Source organism: Pseudorca crassidens, chromosome 18 (genome assembly GCF_039906515.1).
Source record: "Pseudorca crassidens isolate mPseCra1 chromosome 18, mPseCra1.hap1, whole genome shotgun sequence".
NCBI lineage: Eukaryota > Metazoa > Chordata > Mammalia > Artiodactyla > Delphinidae > Pseudorca > Pseudorca crassidens.
In genome coordinates, this window is record NC_090313.1 from 12,404,019 (window position 1) to 12,416,166 (window position 12,148).

The 12,148-nt window shown below is 41.2% G+C and overlaps 1 protein-coding gene across 33 annotated transcripts in view; it reads left to right on the top strand.

The window, feature by feature from the left end:
- DOCK9 (dedicator of cytokinesis 9) overlaps positions 1-12,148 on the top strand; it is a 282,686-nt gene that overhangs the window by 150,462 nt on the left and 120,076 nt on the right. For all 33 annotated transcript variants that reach the window (XR_010936755.1, XR_010936756.1, XM_067712884.1 and 30 more), the window contains exons 4-7: positions 2,419-2,501; positions 4,191-4,260; positions 6,261-6,356; positions 7,359-7,493. Coding sequence is in view for 31 of the 33 variants with exons in the window: in XM_067712884.1 (XP_067568985.1) it covers positions 2,419-2,501; positions 4,191-4,260; positions 6,261-6,356; positions 7,359-7,493 (384 nt within the window). In the remaining 2 variants the exon portion in view is untranslated. The remainder of the gene's footprint in view (positions 1-2,418; positions 2,502-4,190; positions 4,261-6,260; positions 6,357-7,358; positions 7,494-12,148) is intronic.

The window sequence follows — 12,148 nt, forward strand, 5'->3', positions numbered from 1 at the left end:
CAGCTCAGACACCAATGGCTGCAATGGACACAGTGTGTCCCTCAAAGCTGAAAATACTTGCTATCTGGCCTTTTGCAGAAAAAAATTTGTTGATCCTTGTTTTAAAGCATATAGTAAAATTGTTAATTACTAATTCAGTTCTCCCAGTTTCTTAAAAAAAATATTGTGTTTGAGGGACAGCTCTCCATTAGGTTCTCCCATCACTGCAGGCTGGGCAATAGCGACTTCACCCTGTGGGGCAGGAGCCAGCATAGCTACACCCTCTTGGGCCTCTTCCACCAGGGTGGAGTGCAACAGCACTTCCGCCCCGTACTCTTGTCCACAGGAGGATGACCTAATGGCTTTAAACAAAACAAAACAAAACTTCAAAAACCTTCCAGTGTAACTTCAAAATATTATTGAATTTCACAAGTTTGAAAGGTCAGTCATGAAATCAGCCCAGTCAGATCCCTGTCTCTTTAGAGATGCAGTTCTCTGCGTACTGATTTCTGATTGAACCCCTTGTCTCCTAGACTTTCTACACCTCCAGAGGGGTGCGGGTTGCTTGCCTTGTTCTGTGCACCTGCCTTGGAATTTTGCCTGTGCCTGCCTTGTGGGTGGTCAACAATGGCTTATTAAATGAGTGAAGCTAGTTACTTAACCTGGTTAACTGTGTTTTTTGCAGTTCCTTATAGTTTAAAATATTTAAACATTGTAATTATCTTTCTTACCCATTTTCCGTAAGATATTAAAAATCTGGGCACTCAGGTGTTCTGTTCATAAATGCACTGATTATGTACAAGTGTATACTTATTTATTTATTTTTAATTGGGCAGGTACATTTTATACTTCGGAATAGGTTTAATATCCTACAAGAGACTTTGGTGGTATGAAAGCTGAAGTTGAAGGGCTTGGTGAAAAACCAGAACAAAGATAATAGAGCATGTCCACAAGGCTGTGTCATACATAGTCTGACCTGACTTAGCTATGCTAATGGACCCAGGGGTAGGATGGGAAAACCCAAACCTACAGATAATTCTGAAGTCATACTGGTTTTGGAATGTGATTTTGAGTGTGGATGTCTGATGTTCTAAATGTGAAAATGCTTTGAAATTAAAAAAAAAAAGCAATTATAAGAATAAAATGGTATTTAAAAACATTTGTAACTACTTAGCAAAGAAATTGAAAGTTGTTCAGCTCCCACATCTGACTTTGTTTTTAACCCTTCTCTGCTCTTTATTCCACCTCAGAATGATAATATAAAAAACTTATTCTACCTTCCGTTCACAACCTTGCCAATAGAGTGCTTAGTGTAGAGCCTGGCACAAGAGGCATTAGCTGTAGTTACTTTCATGACCTTGGGGTTTTGCTTCAGAAAGCCTTCGGGCATGAAGTATGAAATGGATAAAAAGGTTCACAGTATAAACAACAAAGTGAAGTAAACAGAATAGAGACTTTGTTCATGATGTTTCAGCCAGAGTCAAGTCAACTAGGTACGACTAATACATTTAACTACCTATGTTTTCACTTTATTCATTCATTTTTTGCCACACTGACATCTATATATGTGTAGTCTAGAGCTGTCCATACAGAAAAGCAAGTTCGCTGATGGAAAATAAATCAAATGCTTCACCTGTTGATTTTGACTCATTCATATTTGAAGATCTGGTGGAGGAGACCTTATAATCTTAAGACTCTACACACTACTCAGTGGATCCTCCTGGACAGATGAATGAAAGACACCGTGCTGGTTGGTCGAGCTTGTCAGATAGCGAGGTAGTTTAATGCAGTCCGTGTAGGTTGGTGTCACTGTGGAATCTGGGCAATGGACTGCTCCATACTTTGTACATTTGTACACATGCACGCACACATGTACACGTGAAGAGATCATGGTGCCACTGTGAATTGGAATCTAAATCTTTCTTCCTAATTACCTCACACTGTCCCTTATAAATAAAATGAAAATCTGAGGGCAAATGTATGTAATATTGACTAATGAGCAAGTTTTAATATTAGTAAATACTATGGAAGTATCTTTAGGTTCACACTTTCCATTTACTTTCATGTTCTTCTAGAAGCCCACATGACTTCTTAGGAGCCAAGTGGTTTTAAGTCAGAAACAGCACATTGTTATGTAAATGCAGCAAGAGGAGGTGAGGTTTGTCTCCTTGTAACATCTGCTTATCATCTGATCGTGAATGACGATGACCTAAGTGACCCCTCTCCCAAGTGTAACGTTTCAGTGGTTCTTAAGCTTCATAGGAACCTCTAATGGTGGCATTTCAGGCATGAGAGGGTTGAGGGGAAAGAATTTTTTTGATATTGGTGTGGGTGTGCATTCATAAACTTTCCCAAATGTTTTCCAAAAGTCATCACATGTCTTTTTTCTTTTTCTCTTATGCTTTTTTTTTTTTATGCTCTCCCCCCCTCCCCAAATAGTGCATCAAAACCTATAACTCTGACTGGCATCTTGTGAACTACAAATATGAAGATTACTCAGGAGAGTTTCGACAGCTTCCAAAGTGAGTAAATGATCAGACCACACAAGATGGGGTTATACACACAGGGAAAGTTCTTTGTACTTGAAATGCCTAGGGAGATGTGTAACTTCACATGCAATCAGAGTGATTAGAGAAAATATTTCTAGATGGTTTGTGTGTATATGGGTTAGCTATTGTTTACAGGGTATTTGTTAATAGTACTCAAACCTGGTACTCTGGGAATTGGTAGGTGGTAAGAAACACATGGATGGTTTAATTATGTTCAGTGATTCTGCTCAGGGTACCACTGATGAAACAAAAACAGGTGAGATTTTTTTCAGTGAGAAACAGAAAACAAAATGTAAGTGTATTGAAATATGCTGAGGTGTGTTTTATCTTAAAAATAATATTTTGAAGAGACATGAAAAGCATTTTATATTGAACAAATTTTATATTTAAAAAATGTACATCAAAGAACAAGCATTTTCTCAAATTTCTTTACGTCCTTTAAAGTATTAACTCATTCTAAAATATACCAAAAGCAAGTGTGTTTAGATTGATGAGCAGTAGTTAAAGTAAACCAGGTATAGATAGGTCTTGCCTTGAGAGGGTATCTGTTATAAAATGGTACATCCTGAAATAACACAGTTGGCAGATTTTAGTTTATTATGAAAATTGAAAGCACATAACGATGGATTGTGTTTCAAAAGTAACCGTTGCCAATGAAAATTTTAATTAAGACCCTGTTAATAAATTTTTCTTAGGGTTTGTTCCATCTATGAGTTTGAACTGTTTATACTATTCTCAGTGGACCTAGCTGTTTGTTTTTTCTGTTTGTGTGGTTCAGCCACTCCTTAAGAGCGTCCAGCCAACTTCCCAATTGCCTCTTTTTAAACCTCTGCTGAGAACACTCCCTTCCAGCATTGTCCAGATGGGTACGCTCCTTACTTCTGTATGTACCCAGTACTTATCTGGGGACTTAATTCTTCCTGTTTGGTCGGTAAAGCTATCTTCACTGATACGTTTGTTCATGCTCTTCTCATGACTGAAAGAGAACCGACCGGGGATTCGGTGTATTTTATACGATATACTTTTACTGCTGGTGGATTTTACCTCTTGGCGTTAATAAGAATTTCAGTTGTGTGATGAGAAGTAGACGAAGGTTGTAACAGTGATTAAGAACATAGACTCTGTAGTCGGCCTGCATCATCTACTTACTCTGCCCTCTGTAAGCCTTAGTGTCCTCATCTGTTAAGTGGTCTTAGCACCAGTCCCCACCATCTAAAGGACTAACGGAGTAACACATGTGAAGTATAGCACAGTGCCTAGCACATAATAACCGTTTAATGACTGATATCGTTATTGTCCTGTTTTTGTTGTTAATACCATCATCATTAAGACTGTGGTTTCCAATCACTTCAGATGGAGTGACCTCATTTAAACTTCGTATTAAAAGTTATTCTACCATGTGTTTATTTATTAATACACTTTCCCATTTTTAATCTACGTAACTCCCAACAAGCCATGCCGTCTTGTCTGCCTGCCTTTTGGGAGCTCTCTAACTCTTGCATCACCCACTTTGAAAAGCAACTTCATCTGTTGTTTTTATTCTTTAGCCAAGTGGGCCAGCTTTGGATTTGTTAAATGCTGGTTCCTTTGATGGGGGAAGAAATGCAGCATCTCTTCACAGATTAGGTAATTATAAAACAAGATTCTTTCTTCTTTTTAAAGCAAAGTGGCCAAGTTGGATAAACTTCCAGTTCATGTCTATGAAGTTGATGAGGAGGTGGACAAAGATGAGGTAGGATGCTTGCTGGCGGATCGAAGGATTCATTTAGTTCACAGATTTAGAAGATTCATTGGAAAATTACCAACATTTAGCCAAAACAGGAATTGGAATGTTCCTTGAAACCGGGGAGGAATTTTTTTCAAATGTATTGTTTGATTGATTGAAATAAGGTCTCTGTTTCAACTTGACTGCTTAGCATTGCCTGTTCCTCTGGTCCTTGTTTATTTGTTCTGAGATCATTTTCAAAGTCCTGGACAAGATTTGGCTACATTGTTAAAAGATCAAGATTACTTAGATCCTAAGTTGAGGTTGTTTTTCAGCAGGCTATTTGAAACAAACTGGCAGCCAGTCGATTTTAAATGGCTGTTTCTTCAGTGAGGGCTCTGAGTAAAGTAGATAGTACCCAGAACCTCTGAATTTAACAAGCCCACTCCCCCTACTATTGGGGGAACGGTTATGGCCAGAGAAGTGTATAAAGAGAGCCAGGCATTAAGGTGACCGTGTCCACTGAGCAAGGAAAACCTAATAAAAAGTTAGTGCTGCCCATCTCTGCATTACTTACTCTTCCCTACTCAGTATTAGATGCCTAATTGTGAGTGTTAACAATGTCCATGGTAGCAAATTATTTTAGAAACAACTTTAAAAATATTCTGGGAAGAGTGAGTGGTCATTCAAAATGAAAAATAAGATATTAAAAACTTGGTGCTGATTAATAGTAAGAGGAGGACCGATTGAAATAATGCACATAAGAGCGCACACCAAACTGTAAAATCCTAGACAGGTAAGTTACTTCTATTATCACTAATAATAACAACAGTAAAACCACCAATATTAAAATTGAGGTGGGCTTCCCTGGTGGCGCAGTGGTTGAGAGTCCGCCTGCCGATGCAGGGGACACGGGTTCGTGCCCCGGTCCAGGAAGATCCCACATGCCACGGAGCGGCTGGGCCCGTGAGCCATGGCCGCTGAGGCTGTGTGTCCAGAGCCTGTGCTCCGCAACGGGAGAGGCCACAGCAGTGAGAGGCCCGCGTACCGCAAAAAAAAAAAAAAAAATTGAGGTGGTCTCAGACAAAGCATAAGACAGGTCTTTCTGCAGTTGTCTACTTGATTACAAAAATAAACATCATAATTAGACTAGTCCTCAGGAGGTGTGAGCTGGGTGACCTGACAGTGTAGTCCTCTCTTCCTAAGGCTCCTACTCAAGTGTATATTGGACACAGTCTTAGGGGGCAGAGTCACAAGGCAGAGGTCTTAGAGAGTAAGGAAAGGGTGGGGGTCAGGATGTGGTGGAAGGTTTGCCACATTGTGTATTTGTGTGTGTGTATATTTCATCTGTCTGTCTGCTTATTATATGTGCAAATATAAGCCTGACTTATTTATAGCAGCAGCTGGCAGCCCCATGCCCTTAAACCCAGATCTCAGTGTTCGGGTCAGAACTCGAGGAAACATGTTTCTTTACTTTTCTAGCTGTCGCCCTTCACTTTTCTCTCTCCTCCTTTCCTCTCTCCCTGTTGTGGTCTTGCCTCTCTCTTTCCTTCATTTCTGTTGCCCCAGCATTTTATCTCTGCTTTCTTTATTGCCTGCCTCATATTTCCTTCCTTTCTTATTCACCTTTCCCTGAACTAAGCATCTGGGAAGTTTTCCAGGAATTTGCTTTTGTCCTCCAACTATATGGGAGTGTAATGTGAAAACATTTTTCATCAAACCGGGCGAGACCTTACAACTTGAGTGGTTAAGTATGGTATGTACTTTCTGTGGCTCATTAAACACTTAAAATACTTGGGGGGGAAAAAAAAACTTGGACTAGAACAAGCTTTGCTTTTTAATGGACTAGCATTTGCTTTTTAATGGACTAGGCTTGTTCCACCTCTTTTATTGATAAGTGGACACAGTAGGTGTTAGTGCCAGACAGTTACTCCAGTAAAGGGGCGAGGGGCAACCTGGTATGAATTGAACGGATTTCCCATCAGTAATATCGGGAGATTGATTGCGACGTTGCCCTTGTCTCCTAGGATGCTGCTTCCCTCGGCTCTCAGAAGGGTGGGATCACCAAGCACGGTTGGCTGTACAAAGGCAACATGAACAGTGCAATAAGCGTGACCATGAGGGTAAGGAGGCCCATCACCCTGCTTTCCCCTTACTAAGCCCTTTTTTTCCTGTGGGTCTTGGAAATGATGCTCAAGATGAATGGGCATGCTGTTTTTTCTGACAAAAGTGACATTGTCTGGTGAGTGAGATGCCTCCCTGGTGATCGGTGATCGACCCCCACTGGTACAGCCCCATTTCCACCCGCTCCCCTTGTCACCCTCCAACCACCAGCGTGATGAGATCATCGTAAGGCTGGTGTGAAGGTGCAGTCGCCTTACAGCCTTTCTTCTCCGTATTGACTACAAAAGGGATACTTGGTACCTCATAGAACATCACCGAGGGGCTACACCTAAGCACTTTCATGGAGGTCTTCCTGCAGTAAAGTCAAGAAAAGCAAAAATCAAGGACTAAAGGGAAAATGGTTAAATTGGAAGGGGGTTGTCAAGAGAAAAGTAAAACTAGTGTAAAAACTATTCAGGAGAGAAGTAGGACCAATGAAAGGCCAGAATTAATAATAAAGAGAAACAATGGAAGTGAGGTAGGATGAGCAGGGGATAAAAGTTAAATCAGGGGAAATGCTGATTGTTGTAATCCTGAGGCTGGAAAATCGTCCAGTTCCGTGAGGCAGAGAACAGTTCCTACTCCGTGTGAGCAAGACACCCTGGGGATTTGAGAAAGTTTCCATCCTTCTGAGCTCCATCCCAAATTAGACTGAGCTCCATCCCAAATTAGAATTCCCTGCACTGCTTCTGGGTGGTTATGTAAAAATCTCTGATTCTGTGGGTGAGAAAAATGACCCAGGAATGCTTAGTGAACCAACTCCACAGAATTTAAATTCAGTAAAATTATTAGATGTGTTGGAGAGTCTTAACTCACCCAGTTACCTGGGGCGCTGGCCAGAATTAGATTTGTTTTGGAGAGAACTGAAATGGTTTTTTCATAGGGTGTACTTGTGAGTTATTGAGAGAGATTGTGGCTGTTTTCATCTTGAAACCATAATTATGTGTGTATTTTTCTCTCAGTCGTTTAAAAGACGATTTTTCCACTTGATTCAACTTGGTGATGGGTCCTACAATTTGAATTTTTATAAAGATGAAAAGATCTCCAAGGAACCAAAAGGATCAATATTTCTGGATTCCTGTATGGGTGTGGTTCAGGTAAATATGAAGCGAGTTTTATCGTTGAGTTTTCTCATTTGTAAAAGTACCATCTATGAATTAGCAGATTTAAGCAAACACTTCAAAAAATGGCAATATTCGTGGTAGAAGTGTAATAGCAGACTTAAAAATGAGTTAAAGGCTTGTTTTTCATCATTTTAGAAGATAGTGGGTACAACACACATGCAGAATTATGTCGTAGGAGGCCCGAGTGCTTTGCATATGAGTTTTTATGTTTAAAACCTGGCTCAGCTACTTTTTAAATTTAAATTTATTTATTTGTTTGTTTATTTTCGGCTGCGTGGGGTCTTCATTGCTGCACGCAGGCTTTCTCTAGTTGCGGTGAGCGGGGGCTACTCTTTGTTGTGGTACGCGGGCTTCTCATTGCAGTGGCTTCTCTTGTTGTGGAGCACAGGCTCTAGGCACGCAGGCTTCAGTAGTTGTGGCACGCAGGCTCAGTAGTTGTGGCTCGTGGGCTCTAGAGCGCAGGCTCAGTAGTTGTGGTGCACGGGCTTCGTTGCTCTGCGGTATGTGGGACCTTCCCAGACCAAGACTCGAACCTGTGTCCCCTGCATTGGCAGGCGGATTCTTAACCACTGCTCTACCAGGGAAATCCTCAGCTACTTTTTAACTGTGTGACCTTGGACTGGCTATTAACTGAAGTTTCTTCACATGCAAAATTCAGATAATGATAATATTTCCTTAATAGGGTAAGAGGATTGGATGAGTTAACTTGGAAATATTCAGAACAGTTCTTAGCATCTCTGGGATGACTTTTATCATGATAGTATCAATGGCACAGTGGTATATTGGCCAAGAGACTGGGTTTCAGATTCAGAGTGAGTTCAGATCCCTGCTCTACCCCTTACAGCTCTATAACCTTGGAGATATTTTTCAACTTCTCTGTGCCTCAGGTTCCTCATTTGTTAAATAGGGATAATGATAATACTGAATATGGTTATGGAAGGGATTAATCAATACATGTAAAGAGCTTAGAGCGGTGCTGGCACATGGTAAGCATTCAGCCAATATTAGGGTTGGGGTTAGGGTTTGTTATCATAGTGCTGTTACAGTTGTAGAGTTAGTCTTAAAAGTTATTTTAATTATACATGATACATGAATGTATTTGTATTATGAAATGTTAGACAGTACAGGTAGTGCAGAAGTCCCTGTTGACCCCCATATCTCCCTTTCTCAAAGAGCTACCATTAGCAGTTTGATGTGCCTCCTTCCATGCCTTTGTAGAATTGCCTTTGAAAGCAGGTTGGCAGTTTCCCCAATCTGTCTGTTCGTCCGTCCATCCACTCATCCACTCCCCTCCAGTTTTCCAGGAATATCTAAGGCAGCAGTTTACAAGGATACATAAAACACAGGCTAATATAAATATAAAGTGGTGTGAAAGGAGTCAGGGTAGGGAAGAGATGAAGTGGGATTAAGTTAAGGAAAAAGCATGTATTTTAAAGACCTCACTAACACCCGCTATGGTGGGTGACAAACCAGGCTCTACGCTTTCTAGCTTGGAGACCCGTTCAGTTGCACAGTGTCTGTAGATACAAACAGTCCAATTAGTCAGAAGCTGCCCGAGTAATCTCAGAATGAAGCCCATTCAGGCGTTTCTCTTGGGGGCCCTCATACAGAGGGCGCTGTGTGATGAACGAACAGTCTTCTTGACGGCTCCTCACAATAGACGCAGTCACCGTTATCAGAGAATTCTTCCTTAAGATGACTCAGTGTTCGCTGATGACATTAGCCCAAAGCTCGGTTCTCTAAGAAAGGTTTTGTGGGGCCAGTGTGACTAAGGTTAGAGACACAGCTCTGGTTTGACCCTCAGGTATACTTGCTTATGCGTTCACATGTTTACTTAAAATTAAATTGCATTTTCATCCAAATAATACATTCATCTGGTTTAAATGTCAAACAGTACAGAGAGGTAGCACTAAAGGCACAGTCCTGCCAGCATCACCTCACTTCACCTACTCCCCACTCCCTGAAATGGTCATTTTCAACTTTTTCCACTGTTTTTTTTTTCTTGGGATTTGCCTCCATATTGTTAGGTAAGGAGTGTTCGCTGCTCTTCATTCATCAGTTGTGGACATTATGTGATGCTAGAGAGGATTTTAGCTCCTGCAGCCCTCCTTCATGCTCTAAGCTGGACCGACTGCTTCCTCAGCCTCTGCACAGTCACCATCCTGGAAATTCCCTTTGCTGTCCTGGCTGTGTCAGATTCCTTGTTTCCAGGATCCCATGTCGTCTTCTTTCTCGTTTTCCTTTCTTGTTTTGGAGGAACACATCCTCCAGGAGCTTCCTGGAAATCATGTGTAAGGTCTTAATTTTTTGAGAGTTAGATGAAATTTACCTTAGAATTTGAAGGCGTTCCATTGTCTTCTAGATGCTTGTGTTGTTTTGGAGTCTTATGTTATTCCCTATTCTTCACAGTCTTCTCCTTATCTCTTATCTATGGTGACCTGAAATTTAGGTTATTGTGTCTTGATTTTGATTTTTTTGGTAAGCTTTTTTGTTAAGGCATGACATAAGGAGAAAATAAACATGTAATGAATGAGTTTTTACTGAGTTTAGATCTCTATTATCTATTTGTGCTGAGAAGTCTGTTCTTGTTCTGGAGACTCTGTCCTGCATGTTCTAGCCGCCTGGGTCTTCTGAACTCTGGGCAGCCTCCTCAGTTAGCAAGACTGTTGGACTCTGTTCAGGCTCACCTTCCTGGGTCCAGATATGGCCTCCAGGCAGGAAGTGATGAGGTGATGGTAGGGCTCACCTCATCTATTTCCTTTCTATCAGGGATCACAGGGCTGCCCTGATGGTTGCAAAATACCTAAAAACAGTTGTTTCATCTATTTTGCCCAGTTATTTCTAGTAGTTATGTTGGGAGAATAAGTCCAGACCTTGTTGCTTCATCATGGTCAGCATGGAAGTTGGGGGTCCAAACTCAGCTGGCTACAGGGGCCAAGCAGATAAATTAAGTGAAAGAAGAGGCCTGGGTGTAAAGTGATAGGAAATGCTGGGGACTGTGACAAACTGGAGCACAAGTGGTCCCGTTTAAAGGGGCAGCTGATGTGCTGGGTGGCACTGCCAGCTCAAGGTTGCCAGCTCATCTGGTTCAGGAAAACCAGAAATACAAAATTTTAGTTAAATCTTGGTATTTTTAGTTACTGGTGACTAATTTAAAAACAAACAACCCCCCCCCCAAAAAAACATTGTTTTTGGTCCTCTAGTGCAGGACCAAACCCTAGATCAAGGTGATAGCACCACTTAATATTCATTGAGAATTATTTTTGCATCAACAGCTAATTGGCACATGGCACTCTCAGCTTGTAACCCAAACTCAGCTGAAAGCTGCCACTGTAGAAACCAAATTATATCAAAGTATGTTTATTCACAGCATAAAGGAAGGAGTACCAGAGCGAATTGTCAATGACCGTGAAGTAACTTCTTGGGTGGGATTGCCAAGTAGGAGTTCCATTTGGATTCTTAAGCTGAGAGACCTTTTCAGTTACATTTTAGTTGAGTTTTCTGGCATTGACTTTAAAAAAATGTTTAAAGCAAAACTAAATATATTTGGCAACTCATTTGGAAAGTAGCAGTAATTACTTTTGTTTTATAAGAGTTTTGTTGCCTGTCTTCAGCAGAGTATAGGTGATTTACAGTACGGAGTCCCCAATCACTCAGTCTCTGGAATACATTTCGGAATCTAAAGTTCTGGCTTCAGTGGCCATCCCTTCCTTCATATTCTTTTTGCAGGTGTGGCTGATGGTGTTTTACATTTAACGAATTGTGTCTAAGGCTTCAATATGTTTAAATAATTTGTTTTTATCTCCACATCTGTTTGTAAGCTCACCTCCAAAAGTTGAGGCTTAAGTATTTCAGGTTTTTTTTTTTTAATATTGCTTTTGGACATTGTAAAAATATGAGCTGATTAAATGCTATGAGTTCAAAGAAATGCCTATGCTAAAATTTAAAACTAGACCTGAAAAGAATCCAGTTACGAATCTTGAGCCCTAAAAGTATTTTAGAACCTTGAAGTTGATTACACTTATTTTGCAGATAAGGAAACTGAGGCTCAGAAAGAGGAATAATTCAGAATCAAGGCCTAATGCTCACCCTACTTTTAACTTATTTTCATAGTAATGAGTAGGTGAGGAGTGCAGGGGAGAGAACTCCTTTCATATCTGGCCTTTGACCCCTTCTCTGACTCTTTCTGTGAAGTGAGGTGTGAGGCGTTGTGCACAGTGGTCTGCATGCTCTGCTGGGAGCAGTTCTCTCCTGAGAACCAGCTGCAGAGGTCACAGAGGCGACTTTGGGAGGGCCACCCTGTCCCCGAGACATTCACTGAGAGCCCCCTCAGGGACTGCGGCTAACCAGCTAGAATTTTAGTGGGCGAAGGCTCTGCTCGGACGCCGCACATTGGTGGGAATTTGTGATGTCACGTCCCTCAGCCTGTAAGTACCAGGAGTCTTGTGTCATGTTCCTCGGAGCTGAACCTCTATCTAGTGCAGTCACCAGGGCGATTTTACCCACCAGGGGATGTTTGATAATATCTGAAGACATGTTTTGATCTTCACAACTGGGGGGCTATGCTACTGGCATCTAAGGAGTAAGGCCAGGCTGCTTCTAAACAGGCTACAGTGCACAGGACGGTC